The 24665-nt window shown below is 41.3% G+C and overlaps 1 protein-coding gene, 1 long non-coding RNA gene and 1 other non-coding gene across 3 annotated transcripts in view; 2 read left to right on the top strand and 1 right to left on the bottom strand.

Annotated features, from left to right (window-relative positions):
* Window positions 1-24665, top strand: part of LOC139441077 (uncharacterized) — a 44809-nt gene that overhangs the window by 10585 nt on the left and 9559 nt on the right. The gene's annotated exons all lie outside the window — the stretch shown is intronic.
* CHCHD7 (coiled-coil-helix-coiled-coil-helix domain containing 7) lies at window positions 4772-22812 on the top strand. The gene is given in 3 exon segments (XM_053928975.1): window positions 4772-4870; window positions 22571-22715; window positions 22718-22812. Coding segments are annotated over 3 exon segments (339 nt in total).
* On the bottom strand, window positions 9958-10064 carry LOC112312047 (U6 spliceosomal RNA). Its single transcript, XR_002975504.2, has one exon. It is a non-coding gene; the product is annotated as a U6 spliceosomal RNA (small nuclear RNA).

The raw sequence follows: 24665 nt of genomic DNA, 5'->3' as shown, positions 1-24665 counted from the left end.
GGCCTCTGTGAGTACCCAGATGGCTTCAGAGATATACCTAAAATTTAAAGAATACACGTTCTCCCCACTTTTGCTTGAATATAGACTTTATCAACCATTAAAGTTAATGGTAAGCCGCAGGATACAAAAAGAACGAAAGTCAGGCAAACAATATATTTTAACAAGGCCTGGCTCAAGCAAATCTGGGGCGAGTACGGAGTCTTTGGTTTCCCTGGTCTCTTCTTGGACCCTCTCATGACTCTCCATTGCCCTCCACTCCTCCCTGCCCCTCTTGGTTTCTATTTCTGTACCACTGTGTTGTTCTTTCCCTTCATTTAAACCCTGCTAAGATGTGAGATGAAAGATGTTTAAAGGTTCTTTGCTCAGAGGCCTTTTAATTTTAATAAAAGATGTTTGAAGACTAATAACCTTCCAATGCTTGAAACAATGGAGCTCTAGTGAGGACATTTGAGGGGGCCGTATTAGGGTTAGGGGAAGAATCACTAAGAACCAGGACTTTACCCAGAATTCTGTATATTGTACCTCACAGGGGGCCACTAATTTGCCTCCTGCAAGGCTCAGACTTCCCTTGTGTACTGACAGAACCGACAGGAGCCCGTGCCTTAGAGACCGTCGCTGGTGTTTATTCACAGCACTTCAGTTCTCACAGGAACTTTGTGCCCACTAGATGGCATTCAGATAGGGCTCGTGGGCAAATTCTTATTTCTGTAGCTTAATGATGCTAAATAAAAAATGGAGAGTTGCTCCTTCCCGCCAGGGTTTTAGTTTTGTTTATGTTGTTTCGACCTCATGGGGTGAACTGTGTGTTTATGACTGCTACTGAGTGAGTGCAGAAAAAAAATACATGACATTTTGCTTGTGTATGGTGCTTTATAGTTTCCAGTGTGCTTCAGGTATATTATCCCCTTTGATCTCGCTTCTGGAATTTATGGAAGTTATCGTTGCCATTTTACCTCTGAGGAAACAGGGTCAAATACATCAGCTAGACGGTAGCAGGTCTAGGACTTGAATCTAAGTCTTTTGATTTCTGATTCCAAATAGCTCATATCTCATCTAAAAATAGTAAATGAGGGATGTATCATAGAGGAGACAGAGGTTGACCAGTTTAGTGAGCAGAGAGGCCCTTGGAGGACTAACTGGAGTTGGAAAGTGACTCTGGTCAGGATATGGAAATGTTGACGAGGGGAACATTATGTTGCTGGCCTTCCTTCTGGTGCGGTTAGTGCATTAGATGGTGCGTGTGCCTGAGGAGCAGGGCAAATAACAACACAGTGCAGTCTGTGACGTGCAGGAAGCCAGGAGAGTAAGAAATGTGGGTTGGCTGGCAGAGAGGAGAGATGGGGCTTAAATGGGGCAGAGGGTTCTCCCCGGTAGTTACCTCTGAGATTTCACTCATGCAGTCGAGACGATTCCTGAGAAAGTGAGGAAGCTTCTTCAGAATCACTGGGAATGCAAAAATGACTGTGGGCAAGTAGAAGGGCTTGTGCTGACCGAGGTCCCCCAAGAATTATCTGTATGCTGTCTGCTGACTTAATGCTTTATATAAGTGTTTCAAAGTGTTGTATTTCATTAATATTGTTCTGTCATAGAGTGCTTGTCCTATATTTTAGATGTTTCCGGGGATGCTGGGAGAAGGAATTATGTTAACCAGCAATATTCCATGCATTTAATTACTCCTGGGAAATTAATATAGCTATAGCATTGACTAAGGAGTTAGGAGAAGAAGGAAGGCATTTCAGGTGTGTGGAATAGCAGGCACAAAGGTACTAAGATGGGAATAAGGTTAATCTGTGGGGAGAAATAAAATTCCTGCTTTGTCACTGTGGAGAATCTGGGGATAATAGAAAGTGAGGTTGGACAGGTAACTTGAGAATGGAGTTCGTATAGGGCCTGGTGTGTCACACTGAAGACGGCCGCCTCTAATGGGGGCATCACTGAAGGTTTTTAAGCAAGTGTCATTTTAGAAAGACTATTCCAGCAATGCATAGGACGGTTTGGGGTGGGAAGAGCCTTGGAGTAGGGAGAAAAGATAGAAGGCTATTGGAATAATATTTATAGGGGATAATAAAGGGCTGACCTTGTATGGAAATGGAGAGGAAGGACAGACGTGAAAGACACTAAGATGAGTCCCTTTTACTTGCCAACAAGAAAGCCAATTTTTTGTTGAACACATTGTTCCCATTGAGATCTTGTGGCAAGAAGCAGGTTTCCCTGCTATTTTCTTAGCCTCACATTCTCGCTGCTTGTTTTGCAATGTGGTTTCCTGGTGTCTTAATGGAGCAGTGGAGCTCTGCTCATTAAAACTGTGCAGCACATTACAAGTATCACTCATTTTGAATAACTGATTTGATAGCATTTCAAACCTGCCAAGTTGATAAATTAGGCACTGTACTATTTGCACAATCTGGAGTCTCAGATTTATGGAATTTTGAAAATTAGCAAATCCTGTGGCAAATGGCAGCACCTGCTGGCAGATATGATATCACAGGCTAAGTAACTCTATTAGACAATGGAATGGCCCAGTAAAAGATGAACAAAGAGGATAAAGCTGCAGGAGCTGGCAGGGCGGAAAGGGAAATCCATAAGTTTGGGAGACATTAATATATTCCAGGGAAAGATGGGAAAAGCAATCAGATGGCAAGAAACTCCAAAACTGGAGAAATCAATCCAGAGAATTTGTAAAGACGTAAATATGTCTATCATTATGCTAGGTGCTCGAACAATACCTATGTGATATTAGACAAAGTTTCTGCCCTCACCAGCGATTACACACTTAGAATGACCAATTCCAAAGGTCTAAATGCTGCGGAAACTTCTTTTAGGATAATAATAATGCAACCGGCATTTTAAGAGTCTGACTCCTCTCCCCAAACCTTCTTCAATAAGAATTTTGTATTTAATGCATTTGAGAATTATTTTCTTGGAAATCATTTTCTGTGAAAACACTTAAATATTCACATATTTAATTGGTGTGTGTGGAGAGAGGTGGGACATTGTTTCACCTACAGCTCTTGGTATTAGAATTCAAACATTCTGTAAAGTCAGATTTTCCAGACTGCAGTTCTCAAACCCGATTCAAAGAAGATGACCAAGGTCTTTGTAAGTCTTCGTAAGTCAGAGATTTGCAAGGGAATGGTGTGTAAGAAGACTTCATAGCTTCTTATTTGCTTATATCCTACCTTTTTGCCAGGAAAGCATTTAAGACTACTTTGACACAGATGAAATCAGCAAACTGTACAGAACTAACTATGCATGAATCTCTATACTAGTTCCTGAAAGGGATAACATTAGGCATGACACGTAGTGACTACCCCTAAAGAATCTGGTTAGGGAAACAGGAGTAGGTGTAAAAATTAATGAATAATAAAGAGATTATCTACCAGAATGCAGTAAAGAGCATCGTTCCTGGAGCTTAGCTGCCTGGGTCAAAATCCTGGCTCTGCAGTTGCATAGCTGGGTGTCCTTGAGCAAGTTGTGAGAGCTCTCAGCGTCTGCTCTGTACAAAGGGGATAGTAATAGTACCTGCCTGGTAGGGTTGTTGTGAGCTTTAAATAGGTTTACATATGTAAAGCACTCCGCAGAGCCTGGCTTTAGTAAGCACTATATGTGGTAGCTACTATTATTATGGAAACTGGTAAATGAGTGGCACATTCAGCAATCTCTGCAGGAGTTATCTGTAAATCCTGTTGGGAAGTAGTAATATAAAGAAAGAAATAATGTTGAAAAGAAAAGAACACAGAAGAATGAGCTGTGAAAGCTTATGGAGAGGGTGGTAGTGGTTCATGTAAGCTGAGTCTTTGAAAAGAGGTAGGATTTATATGAAAGAAGAGGCAGGCGGAATGGCCCGAGTAACAGTTCAGAGACAGAAAGGCACATGTCCTGTTAAAGGGACAGAAAGGGAGACTGGTGTGACTGGAGCAGTGTGAGCACAGAGGGGAAGCAGCTGAAGCCCTGCATGCAGTGATTGTGGCGAACTTTGAGTACCAGGCTGAAGAGTCAGAACTTTACTCTGAAGACTTGGGACCCACAGTGGTTTGAATGAGGGAGTGTGATGTATTAGGGCTATTCATCAGTATTAAATGTATTAGAAAAATTAATCTGAACAGATGAAGGAATTTGCAAAGCCAGGAGATTGGTTAAGGGTTATAGGGGAGGAAAATAATTTTACTTCCATCCCTTTTAGTTCTTAGCTGAGATCTCTGTAATAAGAGACAGAGTAACAAGAGAGAAACAAACAGAAGGTTATTAATGTGTATAACTTTTATATACATGTGAGATACCCAGAGAAAAATGAGTAGCCTCCCAAGGTGGCTTAGAATTCAAGCTTAAATACCATCCTAATAGGGAAAAGGGAGGGGAGATGCAGGCCTCTTTGGAGAGAGTAAATGGATTTTAGGAAGAAAAAATAGGCCCTGAGAAGAAGAGATGGGAAGAATGATAGCTTGTGACAAGGTGTCTGGGTATAGCGTTGACTTCTAGCTCCTCTCCTATGACAAAAGTCAATTTTCTCTGGTTGATGAAACTCCTGGAGACAGGATTTATGACAAGTGAGTTTTGGAAGATCTTACTTTTGGAAGATAAGGGGAGTTCAGAGAAAGCCTGACCCTGAATTTGCTGTTTTTCATGGGCCTACAGCTCAAAATAATCAATATATCAAAGTGACATATTTTGTGTTGGCATATTCTGCTACCCTTCAGCATCAAGTTAGTGGAGGACCAGAAGTGCAACAATGAGAATCTAGACAAAGGGAAAAGCAGATGGAAGGACTAAAATGAACTTCAGTAAGGAAGACCTGATGACATTGAATGCAGGGGCCAAGGGAACGGGGGTAGATCCCATTGCTGAAGCTGGAGACACTGGCATGGTTGAGGTATCAAGTGGGCTTAGGAGGAAGCTGGGGATGCTGCAGATAATATTCTAGACATGTTGAGGTTGAGGCGATAGGAAAATCTGAACGCTCATAGTGTTTGGGGTAGTTTTATCAAGGGGCTCAGACAATGTCCCTAACAGTTCCAGGGTGAAGGGTCTCCTTGAGTATGGACTACATCCCAAGACAGAAATACAAGTGATTTCCTTAACTTTTAATTTTAGTTCATGTAATGTCACCACAGGATAGTGGTTGCACTGCTTTTAGGCTGAATGTGGGTAACATTTGTCTGAGCTCCTCAAAGAGCTCTCGGGCAATGTAAAGTTTTCATCATTATCAGCACCAAGTGTGGCCCATCCATCCTGCCTCATTCACATTCAGCCTTTTGTGCTGACTTTCTGCCTGAGGACCCCAATGTCTCTCCTTCCAGTTGGGCATTAATATTAACGACGGCTGCTAGAGCAGAAAACCAGCTCGGCAGGCAGAGACAGATCTGCTCCCTCAAGAGTTCCAGTTTACCCAAATGTGAAGGTCTGGGGGGTATTTTTGTCCTTCAGACGGAGTCTGGTAAGTGATGAGAAGAACTTCTTTCCTCGAGCGAAAGGCTGATGCCATTTGGGATGGTTCTCTCTTTGCAACCTCATTTAGCAGCACACTAAACAGTGGTTCATTAAGCTTTAAGCAGCTGTGTAGTGGCACCAGAGGCTTCTGAGGGCACTGGGCTGAGATGGTGGTTTCACTGTTCAACTTCTGAGTCGGGGGTCATTTGGAACTCCGGAGCAAGAACAGAGCAATGAGTGCAGTGAAATTGAACATGGCCAGATTTGCCCTAACATTGATTAAGGCTATAGGCTCTAAGGTCCAGAAATAGTAATGACATTACACATAAAACAAGATAGGGTAAATTTTGCGAAGGATCATTCATTTTCCCATTTTAAGGCTTGAGTGCTCAGACGTAAGAAGGATAAGAAGTAAAGTACAAGTAAAAATTGTAAATTCATAGTTTGGCCCATCTTCCAAGTTATGGTTAGGTGCATCTTGGCATGTCTTAGATTTCTAATCATTTTTTTTTTCTGTGTGGTATTATGGATGGGCTCAAAATCATCTTAAGGTTAAGGAGTTTCTCTGGTACGTGATCTGTTCACTTGTTCTTCTTGCATTTCTAAGTCAGCAATGCCCCCAGTGGCCGTGAGCACAAATAGCTCAATATGCTTTGAGTCATACTTTCCATTTTTATAACTTTTCCTTGTTTTATAGCCTAATTTTTAGGCCTGACTCATTTTTCCTCTCTTACTGCTCTATTAATAAAATTCACAATGCCTCGATTGTAGCAAAGAGTCAAGTGTTCATTGAATGACTGTTTCATAATTGTAGTAGGCAGGGAAGTGCTCAGAATGTTTCCGCCTTTGCCGATGCTGTTATGCAAGTAGCGCAGGCATAAGAGTGAGGCATACGTGGCCTCTAATCCTGACTCCATAGGCAAGTTATTTAAACCCTCTGCATCTCAGTTTCCTCATCTGCTAAATGGGAGTGTGTGATCTTCACAGAATCATTGTGAAAAAATGAAGAGATAACATATGAAAAGTGCCTATCCGAATACTTAGCATATTGATAGGCCTTTAGAAAGTATTTGCCAAAGAAATGAATAACTCCAAGACAAAATTTCAGAGGACATGGCCGGCCTTCCAAACACAGCAGTTTCTGAAGTATCATGCGGATGGCATGTAATCCATTATGGCACTAGCTATGTATTAGAACCCTTTCTTTCAATACACGTTTTTCAATTGCTAGTTTTGTGGTGAAAGGGAACTTGCCTATCTCCTAAAATGTTGTGAATTTTTCTAAAGGTGAATTGAAAGGGATTTGTTCTTTTCTTTTAATAATGCAAACCAAGAGCAAAAATGGACTCTGTGAGGTAGATTCTAACTTGCTGTGAGAACTTTAGATTGCTTAAAATGATGAAGAAATAAGAAGGACCAGTGTGAAATGAACTATAGGGCAACTTCGGGTTCTCAAAAGAGCATTTGCAGACAGCACTGTGGTTCCATGGCTTGTGGATTGGACCACTGTCCCCCGAGAGCCGCCAGGAACACTCTAGCGATATCCATGTTCTCATGGACTTCCCAGCCCACTCGAGGACACCTCTCACAACGATAAAGAAAGATAGTGTAATGGACTTGTTTTCATTTTAGGGCTTAATTAATTTGATTCACAACATAACGAAGCAGACTTATTTCCGGAAGGAAGTGGAGCTCTGCGCTAAGAGGGCTGTTAGACAGTTTGGCTTTTCCTATCAAGTAGCCATAACTCAAGCAATCGGAGAAGAGACAGGCTCAGAATTAATGAACAAATCACCCAATAAATCAGGTAAAAATGAAAGCCCACAGGTTGCTTGTGACAAAATGTTCTCTAAACTCAGTGTTGGAGTTTAATTGAGAATGTGGAGACTGAGCACGTGGTCCTCCGGGAGAACAACTCCACGAGCTTCAGAGCCACTCAGTGTGTCCAGAAATGCTGTAACTTACTCCCCATGGCCACCCTCATTTTTTAAAGCCTTGGCTTCTCAGTCACACCCATTTTTGGACCCTAAAAATTTACTGAATTCATATTGCTGAACAGGAGAAACTTACCATTTCATAACATTAAACATACCCACTAAAACTGCCTTACTAGGTAGGTAAGCATCTTAAGATTATATGAGAAACTGCCTTCCTTCATTTTAGCAGTCACCTGGGGTGTCTGTTTTCTAGCTGCAATTCAGGACTCTTGGAGAGGGTTTTGAGGCTGTACTTACAACTTACTTGTGACTCTACTTCGATATGACAATGGGGAACTCCTGAAGATGGCAGCAGCACTTTAAATTTCATGAGCCCAGGAAGGCCCTATGGTTAACGCAAGCAGAAATCAGAGGATGCTGCAGTCTCCTTATTGTTGTCTCCACGCCCCCGCCAACATTGCCAGCCACTGTTTCAGATTTCAGTGTTCCCTCTCTGAGCCTTGCACAGTGGAGAGCGTAGGGAGGAGGATGTCAAGCTCAAGAAATGTCTGTCGAATCTTCTTTATCAAGGAAGAAAGGCATTTTTAAACCTTTCAGCACTACTTAGTCCCTCCACTTCCCTCCTAAATGTGGATTCTCTTTCCATTTGAGTGTGAAACTGAAGGAATAGAAACAGATTGTAGATCATACACAGACTTTTAGAAATGATATTACCATGCACTGCCTAGGTATTAGACAAAGAATAAACAAACTATTTCCTCTGCTTTCTAAGGCCGGAAATGCCCATGAAAGAAAATTAATGTTTATTCTGTAATTGCTGAGAACTATAAATTACAATGCCTGTACATAAGAAGTGTTCATAAGTATAAATCTGAGTCTTTCACATCTGATTTAAAAGCTACATTATTTATATATTTTCCATATAGAGCTGAAGGTCTCAAACATATTTTCTAGGCTGATTATTAACTTAGAAATAATCTTAATTAAAAATTTTAAGTAAATTTTTAATTTTTAAGTTAGAAAAAATCTAACTTAAAAATATTAACTCTATTTTTAACTTAGAGTTTTAAATTGCAGAGGCAATACAACCCTGTGTAAAAAGTGAAACAATTAAAAGTACATATAGAAAATATTAATAATCTTCTCTGTCCCATCCTACTTTCTGAGTTAACTGTTCAATATGCTCATAAAAATATTTACCAAAAAGTAGGATCCAACTGTGCATTATTGCAACATTCTCTGCATTAATAGATATAGATTTAAGTCTTATGTAGTAGCTGCATAATATTTTGTAGTATGGATGTAACAATGTACTCAGCCATAGCTCCTGTGAGGGATATGTGTGCTATTTGCAGTTTTGAATGACCATAAACAATGCTGCAATTTCATGTACAGCCTTGTACACTGATGCGTTTATTTCTGCAGGCCAGAGTCCTCAAAGTGAAATGTCATGTGGAGGGTTTTGTGTACTTCAGATCTTAGCCAGTGCTGCCAGATTGCCTTGTAAAATGGGTGTAACAACGTTGGAGTGTGTATTTGCCTATATCCTTACCAGCACTTGATGTTTCCAATATTTAAAATTGTTGTGCCAATCTGTTGGAGAGAAAATGGTGTCTTGCTTGAATTTGCATTTCCCTGGCTAGACCAAATGGCATGTGTCCAAAAGCGTGGACCGAGAGCCCAGCTGCCTGGCTGTGCTGCTTGCTAGCTGTGTGACCTCAGCCAAGTTACGTGACTGATCTGTAACTCAGCTTCACTGTTCCCACTGAAAATGGGAAATAAACAATAGTACCTGCCGGGTAAGATTACTCTTGGATGTAACTGAGTTAATATTTGTAAAGATTTAGAACAGTGGCTGGTGTTTAGAGCTGTGCTTGATACATAATAAGCACTCTGAGTTAAATAGATGCATTCAAGTGACATCGAACATCTTTTTATCTATTTATTAGCCATTTGCTTTTTTCCTGCTAAATATGAATGTCAAACTGTTTAATTTTTAGTGTACAAAAGTGAATGGGTTTTTTTTTCACTTTGGACATCAGTTCACTCCCAGGAAAAGCATAGTAATCCCGACCCCAACCACCTTCTCCAAGAAACACTCCCCTGCTTGTAAATGCCACATGTGGAAGAGAAGAATTTTGCTGAAGTGTTTGAGTGAGAAAGAAAAAAGAAATATTTTGACAAACAGACAAATAATTTTCCAAGTAAAAGGACATTTCAGGATTAATCCCTACTAATAAAATATATGACTTGAACTTTTCTTTTAAAAAAAAATTTTATTGTACGTTTTTACATTTCCTTTTAGTCCTCTTATACTTCCCTCCCCCCAGCAATCACCACACTGCTGTCCATGTCCATGAGTCCTTTTTCCTTATTGCTCAGTCCCTCCACCTCCTAACCTTCCTGCCCCCACCACTAGCTGTCAGCCTGCTCTCCATCTAAGAGTCTGTCCCCATGTTCCTTGTTAGTTCCAGTTTGTTCATTAGATTCCGCATATGAGTGACATCATGTGGTGTTTGTCTTTCTCTGACTGGCTTATTTCACTTAGCATGATGTTCTTCAGGTCTGTCCACACTGCTGCAAAGGGTAAAATAAAAATATGGAACGCTTCAAAATTTGCACTTCATCCTTGTGCAGGGGCCATGCTAATCTCCCCTGTGTCATTCCAATTTTTAGTATACATGCTACCGAAGCGAGCACTGAACTTTTCTAATAGGTGGGACCTCAGTTTACCTGATCAGTGACACAATTCATTAGGACTTTTTGGATAGGGAGAGAGAGAGGGAGAGGGAGAGGGCAGTTAAAAGAAACTTAATTGCAATGGATATACATGACGAGTGAAAAATCATAATTTGGTATCTTGGATTTCAAAATAGTTCAGCCTTTTTATTTGTTGTGATTATGAACACGAACACATACCTTTCTTTTTTCAATTGGTTATTTTCCACTTGGATTTATCCTCCATAGAGAATCTTGTATTAGTTATCAGTCACATAAGTCTAAAAACACGCAGCATCAGGCTTGCTTATATGTCAGAGACAACTATTTCTTGTGTTCGTCCTCTCAGCTTCTACCAGCAACAAGCTGTTTTTGTGTTTTCGCTGTATCTTCTGTGCGATGGAACTATGCTCTTTCACCGGGCATTGGTGTTAGTCTGTTTTGGTTAAATTCAAAATTGAGCAGTTATATTCCATTTCAGAATTATGAGGAGGGGTGGAGGGAGGGAGGGGGAGATGAAAGGAGAGGGAGGACTAAAGGAAGGAGGACACGAGAGTTTCTGAACCACATTTGTTGGCATTGATGTAATATTCTAGTGGAAATATCAAACTGACTTGTATTGAATCTTGGAAATAATGGCAGGCAATGAGACTACAGAAATATACCCCCTTTACTAATCTCCACTCCAAGCATTCTGATATCTTTCCACATCTCCTGTTTTTCCAGTTTATGTCTTTTAGATCTGTGCTCAAACAGCTCTTGCTCCTCACCTCCGGTCCTTCGACGCTGTCTCCACTGCCCTGGTCCTTCTCTCTCATGTCTTCGCCTTTCTCCTTAACTCCCCTGCATACACCACCTTCAGTCCCCTTGCCCTTTCTTTCTCCACCACCCTACTCTGAGTTAATTACCACAGACATCCGGTGCACAGTGTGGTCAGCCAGTCTTGCAGCATTTCCCTAGTCAATTCATTCCCTCTCTCCCTCCTGGATCATCATCTCATACTTTCTCCTCTCCCCTCCACCTCCAACACCCCTCCCTACTCCTCACTCTCAGCTCATGACCTAATTTCTTATTTCACTGAGAGAATACAAGCAATCAGAGGAGAAATTCCACATGTCATCACCGAAACCCGTAACCCAGCTGCACCTGTCCCCACAAGCCAGCTCTTGCTGTTGATGCAGTGGGCGAACCGTCCCCGCACCTCCTCCCACTTGTGTGCTCGATTCTGCACGGCCCGCCCTTGGGCACTCAGAGCCAGCGCTGCTGCAGTTTTGCGTTATGTCTCCTGCGAGGTCGGTTTCTGCCTCCTTACCTGGTCATTGCTGTGAACATACAATAATGTTACAATATCCCATCTTTTAAAATTTTTCAATATAGTTGTTAATCATAAGCTATACAAACAAATTGATATATACTTATTTTAATAAGGGAAAATAGGTCAAAAGGTAAAAGGCATGAAGCTGGCTTCTTTTCCTCAATAAGGCATAAAACATGTTTTCAAAGTCCTAAATTAGTGATACAGTACACAGACATTCTGTAAAATATGCTAAAGCTAACCTTGTTAATTGTTATATTTAAAACTAGATAGACTCCAAAATAAAGCAGAAAGGAGTTACTACCAGGTTTCTGTGGAAGAATTAATAAAAGGAACATTGATGGGCCACAAACTTCTAGTAAACATGGGAAATCATGTAATTTTGATAAAGATAATGTTAAAATTAGTTTAAAGTGGAATAGCTTAGACTCTCCTACTCCCAAGAAAGTACTAGAAAGATAATATACGAGTTATTAAATGTAAAGCTATTTAGAGCATTCATAAATTGCACATATATTGCCTAAGGAAAAAGAATACTTTTGCTTCTCCAAATTTTTCAATTGTATTTCTCAGCACTGAGAGAATTCATCACCTCTGAGGATAGAGGGGGCAGGTGTGTGGTGCCAGATTGGCTCTGTCAGTTCAGGTGAGTAAACTCATCGGTACCTCTCATCTCACGCTGTTGGAATTTCTGCTTCTGTGGTTTATGGAGGCACCTGGCTGCCCTGTAAATGGCCACTGACTGTCTCCTGTTGGACTTCAAGTCTCCCCCAGGTGCACCCCTCATCTGGTCACATCCTTTGCCCCAACACTGAGTGCTGCAAGGACATGCCTGGGGTCTCCAGTTACCTCTTGGAAGTCCTAATTATCTGAACAGTAGAAATACATGCAATTTCCATAATGCCTGTTTCTATCCAGAAAAAAAGGTCTCTGTTTGCTGAAAAGACAACAAACCAGAGTTTCAGATCTCTCTGATTTTCCAGAAGTCACAAGTAGTAGGACCCTTTGTCTGCCCAGGGTCTACCCAAGACCCCCAGGGCAAAGAATTTATGTGTAGTAGCACTTCCCACCCTGGAGACAGTGGTGCTTTCAGGGGATTAAGTCAAACCTGCTGTCACACTGTGTACATCTTGGACACTCCTGGCCAGGAACCCCCTGTGGTTCTTCCGCATCAGCTTGGCTGCCACAGCTCTGTGTCTGCAAACCAGGAGAGTGCCAGCTTCTCAGTGGCAAGTGCAAGGCCACTCTGGGGACAGGATGCCAGTTCAGTCATCTGCCCCAGTTGTTGACCACTATTTCATCTTAAAAAAAAACCAACACAACCTTTGACCCCAAGTTACCCTCAAGCTCCTGTCCACTTATGTCCTCTCACTACAGTAAAACTCAGAAAGTATTGCATATGTTCTTGTGCTCTCTGGTTTCTCTTCTCCCATTTTTCTCTTGAATCCCCTCCAATCAGACTCTCCTCCCCCATGCCACCTCCATTTTGTCAAATCTAACAACTGACACAGTTGATCACCCGTTTCTTCTTATAACACTTTCTTTTCTTGGTTTCCAAAACACAGTGCTTCCTGGTTTTCCTTCTAGTTCCTCCACTGCCTCCTCCTACTCCTCTGTCTGACCTCTAAACATTGCATTGCCCCAGGGCTCACTCCTGGGGCCTCTTCTCCCCCTTCAGTTCACACCAGCTTACTTCCACTGTGACCTCCGCTGAAAGATAGATACAAGATTCCCAATTAAATTTGAATTTCAGATAGACAACCAATAATTTTTTAGTCCCATAATTTTATTTCCTGAGTCTGACAAATTTATCCACCCAGACTTTTCCCTAATGACTGCTAAATTTCTATTTGCAGCCTAAATCCCTCTCCTGAACATTTTACAGATGGGAAAACTGAATCTTACATATTTAATGAAAACTGAATCTTGCATATTTAATAACCTCAACATCTCCACTTAAATTTCTAACAGGCAGCTCAAATTTACCATGTCCAAAACAAATCTCGGTTCTCTTTCCTCCCACCAAATGTATTCCTTTTCTAGGCTTCCCCCTCTCCGACAAGGGCATCACCACTCTTCCGGTCGATGCAGTAATTGTCTCTGGTGCACACTCAGGCCATTAGTAACCTCCCCAGACTGTATCTTCACAATACAATCTCACTTCTCCCACCTCCGCTGCTACCACACTAATGCTCGCTAACATCTCATTCGGACAGGTGCAGCAGCCTTCTAATGGTTCTTCCTGTTTCTACCCTTTTCCTCTCCCCCCAAAATATAATCCTCAGAGACATCTTTTAAACATGTAAATCAGATCATGTCACTCCTTTACACTAAAATCTATCATGTCTGCTCTTCTCACTGTGAATAGAATGCAAAATCCTTACCATGGCCTGCGAGACTCCACACCATCTGTCCCTCTGTTACCTCCCTGACCTCATGGGCCATCACTGGACCTCTTACTCCCATTGCTCCAGGCACACGGACCTCTTGGCTCTTCCTAGAACATGCCAAGTACCCTCTGGCTTCCAGGATTTCATTACTGTCCCTTCTGTTTGGGATATACTGTCTCTGTGTATCGGAATGACTCGTGCCTTGTTCTGTTTAAGCCTCAACAGGAATGTCACTTAATGAGGAAGACACCCTACCTAACACCCCCTCCCTCCATCTTGCTCCGCCCCCTAAGCCTGCTTTATTTTTCTACCCACCACCTGGCATAATTACTTATTGTCTGTTTCTACTCCCTCCCACGACTAGAGTGTGAACTCAATGTGAGCAGGGCCTCCGTTTGTTGCTGCTGGGTATCTGGGGTCAACAATAGGGCCTGTGATTATAATTGGCATCAATATTTGTTGAACAAATGGCTGAGCCAATTCATGAATGGAAGAGATTTATTAGGGAAGTTGTGATGAAAGAAATTGGCTTTCCTTTTGTTCTGTATTTTAACTCAGGTATAACCAAGATAGATTTCTTTTTGTTGGCCTAACTTTTCAGTTCTGCAAAATGTTTGTGTGGGAATAGTTATTCCCTTCCCTCAACAAATTAGTAAAAACCTTCCACTACTTATAAGGACTTAAGAAGAAGGGAGGGATGTATCTTTCACTAAAATAATGTATAGAATCAAGAACTGGGGAACCTCAAACCAAAATTAAGTACAAAAAATTAGTTGAGTATTTGCCCTTGTAGTCTTTACAGAAAGTACACTTGCCACTTGGAGCAATACATTGTCTTAGAATACAGATATTTTCCTTTAGGGTTTATAAAGAGATCTTATTTAGAATCATCATCTCCATTACACAAGTGGGAAATTGAGTCTCAGGGAGATTGCAACATAAGTTAGAGGTAGAGCTACTACTAGAGTCTGTGTTGTCAGCTTTCACTTCAGCCCAGTGAGACAGAGAGATAAAGCCTTGGAAACTTTTCTTGTTAGAATTGCCTAAGTTGACTGTGAGTCTGGAAAAATGCTTTTCCCATAATAATTATAAATAGGGCTTAGCAAGGTCATACTTTCTAAAATAAAATGGAGAATTTGTATTTCCATTTGGAAAAATTGAGAGAACCAATTCTAAGATAATTTTTTTTTGGCTTCCATTTTGCTTATCTGTATCTGTTAGCCTTGAGTTTATTTTATACATTTTTCCATATTTTTGTTCAAGAGTGAACTGTTTTTATGGATTTCTCAATGTTTTGTGGGTTTTGAGATTTTAGAAGCCTGTGATCCCGAATATGCTTTTCTTAGTTTAGTTGGGCTGCTGTAACAAAATACCATAAACTAAGTGGCTTATAAACAATAAAGATTTATTTCTCACAGTTCTGGAGGCTGAGAAGTTCAAGATCAAGGTGCCAGTAGATTCACTGTCTGGTGAGGGCTGTATTCTTGTTGCTGTGTCCTCACATGGTAGAGGGGGCAAGGGAGGTCTCAGGGCCTCTATTATACGGGCATCAATTCTATTCATGAGGGCTCCACCCTCAGGACTTAATTACATTCCATAAGCCCCACCTCCAAGCACCATCACATTAAGCATTAGGTTTCAATATATGAATTTTGGAGAGACTTAGATATTCAGTCTATAGCAATTCTTACATTATATATATATATATATATACATATATATATATATATATATTTAAAAAGTAACTACCATGAAGTCACAAAATTCAAAAAAAATGTAATGATGTACTTTGTAGATCCTGGAGGGTTCCAAGATCTCATTTGAAAAAGCACCTATTTGCTACTTCCTCCTCATGGTTGAACATAATATATCCTATATTATAGGATAGTAGCTGATTTAATAACAAACTTTACAGCCTGTTACTTTTTTCCCAAGAGGAAAACAGCTAGCACTTGGCATGCTGGTATTTGCTCTTCCATCTTTGCTTTAAAAAAATGTCATTCAAAATCAGTTTCAAATTGGACCCGCCATGTTGACCATTCCCAGCCGCTATCTTCCTTCTGACACTTTATAAGGAAAGACCAAAAGCAGCAAATGTGATGTGAGCATCCGCAGAAACAGGCTGGTCAGAAATGTAAGGTGCAATGAGAATTCCTCTGGCCTCTGCTTTCTCCCCTTCCTACATGACTTTAAAATTTAATCTGCAAGAAATGTTGGAGAGAAGTGGGCCTGTTTAGGGCTTTTCAAAGAGGGAGGAAGCCTTAATGGGGGTAGTTGAGATCCATCGTCTAAATAAACAGCAGGTTCTGGCTAGAGAAGAACTGAATAGATGTTTCTGCTAAGGGGGCGGGGGAGAGGGACAGAATGTCTATGCAGAATGGAGTTCTAGGGTGTTTACTCTCTGGGGTATTCAGACAGGAGATAACAAGAGGCCTTATTATAGTTCTCTTACTAACATTTGCAATCTTATTTCTTTATTGCCCAAGAAAATTTCACTCAAATCTCTATGCATTCTAGGAACACTGGTGAGTGGTGGTGGCCAGAGGAGTTGATTAGGAGATGTATGAGTGACAGAGAGATGAATGGAGTCCAGGCAGTGCTTGTACTAGCTTGGTGGCGGCGGTCCCATCTGTTGTGTTCAAGAAGGTCAGAGAATTGTCAAGGGCCCCAGAGTGTCCAGAGAGCTGCCTTTCTACCCAGAGAGAAAGGCAGAATATTTTCCAGAAATAGGACATTGGTGAGGTTGTTCAACACCTTAGACTTGTGTAATACTTACTGTGTTCTAGGTGCTACTCCATACACTTTATATATATTCACGCATTCACTCTTCATGCCAGCCTATGGGTGAGGCGGTTTTAACATGCCTGTTTTACACAGGAGGAAGGTGAGATACAGAGAGGTTCAGTTACTGCCCAAGGTCAAGTAGCTAGAAACTGGCAAAGCTGAGATTCGAGCCCGGGAAGTCTGACTTGGGTCTGTGGCTCTTTCACCACACTACACAGCCTTACTACTGATGTCTCAGCGGTAGCTGGTTAGTCAAACAGTTAACCAATTATTCAGTCACTGACTTGAGCTAGAGAGCAAAGATTGGGGTCGGGGGAGGGGATGTGTATGGGGGAGGCAGCAGCCTGAGTTCAGGAAATAAATACTTGTAGGCAATGGCGAGATGCATGTTGTCCCAGAAAGGAGGACATCTGAATGCAGTGAAGGTGCTTTCTGCCAGACACTTCTGGGCTATCTGTCTGCACAGATACTCATGGGAACAGCACAAAGAAAGAAACCAGGGTTAGCTATTTGCAGCTTATTGTCTGATTTACTTTAGGCCCAAAGTACACGAGTTAGTGCTTATTTGCTTGGTTGCTGCAGAATTTCAGATAGGAAATCTGTAATGGGTTACAATCTGAGTTCAAAATGTTCACATTTTGTGCCTGGCTAAAATCAGTGCAGGTCATTGGATGTTCCGATTCTGAAAAGACACCTGATGTTCTCAGTGTCCTTTGCTTAAGAAAAGAATAAGTTAGTCCCAGGTTATTTCCAGTTAGAGCTTATGACATTGTAAATCTTTCTGCCATTTGAGAAGTTCCCGGGTCAAATACTAGATAAATGGCTGAGATCCTGTCACTCCATCAAAATACATATGTTATATGGTCAGTTTATCTCCAATCAGAAGCTTAGATTTCAAGACCAGGCCCCCAACCATGTTGCACGTGTAGCATTTTCAAATCTGGTTTGGGATTGTCTATGTGATTGAAACTAAACCAGAAATGAAGCTTAGACCATTTCTGTGGAAATGACAACTGTCTCCTCCTCCTCCTCCTGCTCCTCTTCCTCATTCTCCCCATCATTGTCACTACCAACGAGCATTTGTATGGTGCTTCATAGTTGACAAACCGTGCACAGGATGTTGAGTTTGCTATGCTTTTTCTTTCCTGTTTCTACTTTCCTTTAAGGCCAACATTAAATTATTGAATGTTGAAATTGTTCTTTTGTCTTTTAAAATTGTGAAAGGCACATGCGCAATTACCAACTCTTACTTATCTGAAATAATTAAACGATGGTATTTTTTACGATAGCAGTAATTAGGTCAGTTGACTTAGACAATTAAGATTTAGATATGGCCTTTGACTATTAAAACAAATAAAGAACAAAAGCCGGCTTTGTAAGACTGATAGAAGGATAATTCCAAGAGTGTAGTTTTTTTTATATTAATGGTATTTCATAGGAGAAAATTCATCTTAGAATCACCTACTGAATTGTAATAATGAATAAAGAGAAAAATACCAGGAAATGAGTAATAAAATTGCCACAAGTTTGGCCTGAAATTTTTTCTAAGGAAATGACCTAACTGATTAACAACTAGAATTGGGAGTACAACGGCTATATACCTAATTTTCCACCCTTGCTTAAAAGACATACACTCAAATATTTTTCTTGATTTGAGATGCTAGGCCAATAACTTGGCCTCTATGTGTCTCATTTGCAAACTGGCATTCTCGGACCTGACCTCTAAAAGAAGGTTACTCCTGAGGACCAGCTGATAGCAATGCTTATAAAGAACAGCCAGAAGTGCAGTGCTGTGTAAATGCTAAACACCAATGTTAATGATCCAGAGTGGGAGGGAAGGTATGGCTGCTTACTTTGCCTAACCGAGCTGTGTACAGTTTGACCTCCGGGAAAGTCATTTTATTTGTCAGTGTGTGAACAAGCATGTGTGTATTTGAATCATCATAGAATATAGGTTTAATAATTTTCAAGTTGCATTTTTAGTTTTATCGCAATGTCTTTAGTAAGAATTTTCAGATGTCAAGTCAGTGACATATTCAGATTTGTAAAATGAGAGCATTGTTCTGCATAGACTTTTTTTTTCCTTCTGTAGCTGAGCTTGGATATATGGATAGACGGAAACAGAGTTTTCTTGTCATTAACCAACTTTAAAGGCAACTTTAGTTTAATAGGCTGTAGCTGAGTGCTCCCAGCCCAGTCAGCCTCTCTCTGCTTGAGCGCAGGCAAGAGTAATTCAGTCTCAGTGGGAAGCAGAAAGGGCATGTACTATTTTCCTAAGAAACCAAAGTAAAAGCTATGTGTCTGACAGGCAGTGACATCCTCCACCCCACTCCCAGTGGTGGCCGTGTAGCTAGCGTGTTGAGAACATTTCCCACTGTTGTCACTGAAGTGTGTGGATTTCTTTCCCGCAGGGGCTACTTCCTGGAACAGTCTTCCTGGTGTGACTGCCCTCCCAGTAAGATCACATCCTAATTTTGCATTCATCTGTTACTTCCCGGAAGAGGGTCAAAATCCATAAGAAAGAGCAAGGCTAGTTGTAGCCAAGCCCCAAACATCGTAGGAAATGAGGATTCAGTTTCCTCATGAAAAGACCTCCTTTGAGAGAACTCAGTTCTCACCTGAAAGTTTAATCGAATCGTATGATTTTGGGTTCTTTCAAATTCTGCAACCTTTGGTGTTGCTCTGTGGAAAATACTGGGAAGCCATTGTAAAGAAGCATCCTATTTCTTAGATGCTCTCAAGTGAAGACAAGATTTGTCTGGCTATCACAGTGATTTGACAATGTCAAGACCTGACTCCTATTTTTCTGTCCTTATTGGAAAATACATCTGGGCTCATAACCTTGAATATGTAAAAGCCATCATCTATTGTTTCACCAAGATCTTTGAGGGAGAAACATTTCATCCGTTGTTCCCTTCCACTTGGAGCTTGGCCTCCGAGACCATGTGGAGAAACTCACGAACCTTAATTGCAATATGGTGTCTGCTGTGAGTCTGTATTCAGCCTGATTCTTCATAGCACGCATTTTGCTTCTCCAGAAAATGCAGTGGTAAATTTGTCCGCCAGTCATGGTTTTGTCCTTTATCAAGGATAGATGTAGCCTCTGGCATTTCCTTTCTGCCTATCTATCATCTGGGAGTAGGGCAAACTCCTTCAGTTTTCATTTAGTATTCAAAAGTAGCTAAAACAAATTGCAATTTTTTACCTATTCTCAGAGTACGTAATACAGGCAAGGCACTCCCTTGGATGCAGAGCTCACCACTGTTCTGCAGCTCAGTGGAGAAATTGAGAAAATATGTGTAAATACACATGCACACACTTCTCGAGGGCGTCCATGTCTATTCTCTCATTTATACCTCAGTGGTTTATCTCTTCTGAATATGAGCCCACAGAATAGAGATTGGATCTAATTGTACATTGTGTGATATCATTGCCGGCATTCGGTATGTTACCTTTTTACAAATAGTAAGAACTATAAACCAATTTTTGGTGGTAGCTAGAGCCTTCCTAGGAAGAGAAGGAAGAAGGAAGTAGAGATTTTCTTAAGAGTTTCAAGAGGCCATAGAGGTCTCAGAGGCCTTGATTTTCCTGGCATTTATCTTTTACTCTTCTCCCCATTTTGGGTATTATTTGATTTACACCAATAAGCAGGAGCAAAGACTGTCTCCACCTACGCAGCTTCTCCTGGGTGTGGATAGAGGACACAGTTTCTAACACAGGCTGCGTGGAGTTCCAACTTTGATGAATGGTTCTTTGATGAGTCCTTTGATCTTGTTCAATTTGGGGGCATCTGTTTCCAGACATCTGACAATAAGCACGCTCAGCAGAAACAGCCTTCAGACTTCATTTCCCTCTCACCCAGGGAAGCCATCAACCATGCCCTTTCATCTCTTCCACTAAAGCCAGATTGCGTCTCTGATTTGCACTTGCTGAATTGATATTATGGCTCTAAAGTTCCTCAGTCTTTGCATTTTTACTCAAACGAAGCATCTGTTGCTGGACTTTTGATGAAATTGAATGAAATGAGACTCAAATCCAGTAACTCCTTAGAAGGCTATGGTGCCTGAGGAGGTGTGAAAGGGAGGAGTAGGGAGGGCTTCTATCAAAGCCTGGCTCTTATTTCCACCCACTTCTGCATCTTTCCTAGGTTAATAAATCCCAATGCTGAGCACAACCGAAGCACAGAGGGTAAGATGCACAACTAGGACACAGGACTGGCAGGCTGTAGCTGGTACAGATAGGACTAACAGCAGGAAAAGAAAAGGGACGAACTCTGGGTAGTAAGAAAACAAGTGCTATCCCAAGGTTTGGAAATTTAGAGCATGTCTGCCTGAAGAATCTTTTGCGGTTAAATTGAAAAGGAAAAAGAACACAGATTTGGATATTTTAGCATGTAGTTATAAACTTCTTATTTAAAACAGTCTTTTTCAATATCTTACTCATAGGATTTAATGCTAAAGTCACAGGATTTAATGCTGATGAAATCTAAAGGAGACTTTAGTTAGTAGGGCATTTCCTGGAAAAGGAGCACACAGGCTCCCATATTGTCAAATAAGCTTTTTAAACGGCACACGAGGGGAAATTTATTGATATAGGTGTTAGAATAAAGGTGACATTTTAGCAGCCCAGGGCACTTGATGACTATCTAAATGATACAGAGAATTCACCCAAAGGTATGGAGTAAAAAGAGAGATCACTGGAAAGGTTTGGGCAGGGAAGGCTTTGTGGGAGAGGTAATGATAATAGCCATCAGGTGCCTACTGTGGGCATTTATTTCTACATAAATGATTTCAGGACTTCTTGAAAGAGAGGTACAATCATCTCCATTTTACAGATCATGAAACAGAGCATCAGAGAGATAAAGTAATTTGTGTAAGGTTTTCCAGTTCATCAGTGGCAGAGCTGAGGTTTGAATTGAGGCAATTAGGTGCTTTCCTCTATGCCAGATTGCCTTCAGTTGGGCTGGGCCTGAAACATGGAACTTAGTTACAAGGAATAGAAGCTTAGGGGGACCACTGGACTTAGAGGGGAGGAGTGGCCAAGGAGAGGGAAAGACGAATGAACACTCTTCCTCACCATGAGCATCACCCTGCAGTAATAGAGCCTGAAAAGGAGACCAGCCTAGATTCATCAACATAAATCCCCTGACACCAAATGAAATGCTCTTTTTACTACATTTTAGCAATAAAATATTCTATTCCACAGTTGGAATAAAAGTTTTAAAATGCAAAAGCATAACACACTGTGAACGACTTTGCTATTGTATAGAAGAAGCATGGGGAGGAGGTTTGAAAGCCAGGGACACTAAATTAAGTCCTTGAAGCAAGTTAGGAAGACACAGTAGCATGTATTTTCCTGGTTTTACCCCAAGAGTGGGGTGTGTGTGTGTGTGTGTGTGTGTGTATCTCTAAATGTGCAGTGGGGCACAGCCCGGAGCTCTCAGAGATACTTCCTGCCCTGTTCGGCTCAGGCCCACTCAGTTTCTGTGAGCAGAACTAAGTGTTGCAGCTTTCTCTATCTTGTCAGTGGCAAGACTTACAATTACCCAATCCTAAACAGCTCACATCTTGCCCTTTCTGTCACTGCAAGCGCCGGGGGCTGGCTAACCCAGGTTCTGGATGGGAACCCCCATAGCAAGAAAAATTGAAGACAATTCTGACTGGGTGAAATTTTGTCTCACTGTCCAGGCCTGATGTCTACCAGTTTGCCTCTGAATATCTGATTCTCAAGCCTCTCCTATTCCTGAGCACTTACTTTCTTGCATAGATTTTTATTTTTTAGCTCTGAATAGCATCTAGCTCCTTGAAACTTCCCAGGTATAGCTCCTGGAAAGACACAAGATCTGCCCTCTTAGTCTCTTGTTGTAGAACGGCTGGTCTGAGACCCTGTAGTGGATGTCCACTGATTTTGCCTGCCCCAGATCCTTCCCTGCTGCTGGTAACAACGGCACTGCAGGCAGCTACTGGGGAGACTTCCAGCTGAGGTGTGTCCTCTCTTAGCGTGTGCATGCACGCTTGTCAAAATCTGATGCTTCAACCAGACATATGGATGAGAATAGCTATGGCAGGAAAAGGTGTTCCACTTACTTCTGGAAATATAAAAACTGCCAGAAACTCTGGAATTCTCTCATGGCCCATCAAAGACAGAGGGAGGGAAGCGATCTTTGCTTTTAGCATCAGAAAGAGACAAAGTCTTGGGAGCAATGGGAAAGGTGCCCTATTGTTTGCATTTAAATTGTTGACATAATGTAGAAACAGGTGGATATTTTTAATAAGTGATTACTGTAATCTCAATACCACACACACACACACACACACCCTAAATGAAAAGCCAGGCCAATTTGATATTCTATTCAGGCATTTAAATTTTAAGTACATTAACCCAAGGATAAAAAGTGGTTGGAGGAGTGACCTGAAGTGACCATCCAAAAGTCCTATTGAGGTCTCCCAGACTTCCCTTACTTCTGACTTCTCTAAGGTCTGAGGTTCAGCTTTTCAAAAACAAAACAAAACAACAAAACCCAAAAAACGAAATTGTGAATTGCCCCATGTCCTTCCCGAAATTTATTTTTTATTGTTGTTCAAATTAGCTAGAGTCAGTTTCTGTTGTTTGTAAGCAAATACCTTAATCAATGCACATCGCTACTTATTTGAAATTACACCTGCCAAGGGCAGGGAGATAGTGAGACGACAAAGCCCTGTCTATTTGAGCCCCCAAAATGCTCACTGAGTATTGGGATGAAATCTCTCTCCTTGTGCTCACTGGGACATGGACTGGCAGCCTTTCCTATGTTCTGCCATTCTATTCGGGTTAGCATGACCTAGGGTTGGCTTCCTTTGAACATTCTATTCTCAGAACAATTTCCTTAAGCTGCCCCTGTTCTACTACCTGCTTTGGCACTAAAAATTTTACGCTTTTTGTCTCTGGTAGTTACTCTAAAAGTCCCCTGGTTTCTCTATAAATTCTGTGGCATGCCCAAGCAGGGTTTCCATTCTTTTTTTTTTTTTCCTGAGGATTCATTGTTTTAGGAACTCCTCCCTCTCATTTCCACAGTCCCCAGGCAGTAAAGCAACAGTAAAGGGGTGAGTCTAGGATTGGGGCTAATCTGGGTCAACATCTCACCCCCCTATTAATCAGTGACTTTACTTAGTCTCTCAAAGAATGTTTTCACAGAAATAAATGAGATTTGTGGGTGCAGACCTTCAGACTGTGTCTGTGTATTGGAATTTGTGTGTATTGAGACAAAAGTTTCTGGGCAAAAGAGTGTGGATAACTCAGTGCAAAACCATCAGTCTCTTGTGAGAAATGACTCTGCATGAGCTCTAGAGATGATAAATTTCCTGGTGATTATATATATATATATATCTTACAAAATAAGGAAACACAGGCCAAGAGAAATTCAGTACAAAGATATACAGCTAGTTAGTTATAAAACCATATCTGAAATGCAGGCCTCTTAATTCTCTTTGAAAAGCACTGTTCACACTGAAAATTGCCTTGGTTTCTTTGTTTGCGTGGATTTTTTGATCTAGCGCTGAGTTCTGTTCCTGGACAGATTCTTCCACCCATGGTGGGAGTGATAGGAAAGACCTGAATCCAGAGGGAAAGTGAGCTGTCTCCAGCAAACAAAACACAGTCGGTCCCTGTTTGGTTTAGTTTATTGAATCAGGAAAACAAATTCTCTGAAGCTCAGTCTGAATTCCCTCCAGTGGTTTTCCAGGGCAACCCTGGTGTTAGGGCTTCCATATCCAGCCAGCAGGGATAGTTCATAGGCTTGTCCTGTGTCAAGCAGGGAATGGACACCTGCAAGGGTGATCTGGTCACTCTGGCCCTGCACACTTGATTCAGACAAGAGGTACACACCCCTCCTAATAGCTAGTTGAGTTTCTCTGCCAGCTTCTTATCCCTTGCCAATCCAGGCAGGCTTCTTGGGCACGGGAAGGACTTTGCACGGGCACGGGGTTGCACCAGACATAAATAAATCAACACAAACCAATTCCTTCACAAAAGAAAACCTAATTAGTCACACTGCCACCCAAATCAATAGCCTGTCTCTCTGGGTAGATGACACATTTTAATTCTGGCATATAACTG

This window comes from Desmodus rotundus, chromosome 7, assembly GCF_022682495.2.
Source record: "Desmodus rotundus isolate HL8 chromosome 7, HLdesRot8A.1, whole genome shotgun sequence".
NCBI classification, from domain to species: domain Eukaryota; kingdom Metazoa; phylum Chordata; class Mammalia; order Chiroptera; family Phyllostomidae; genus Desmodus; species Desmodus rotundus.
The sequence above is the reverse complement of the archived record's forward strand: the minus strand, read 5'-3'. Positions and strand labels throughout refer to the sequence as shown.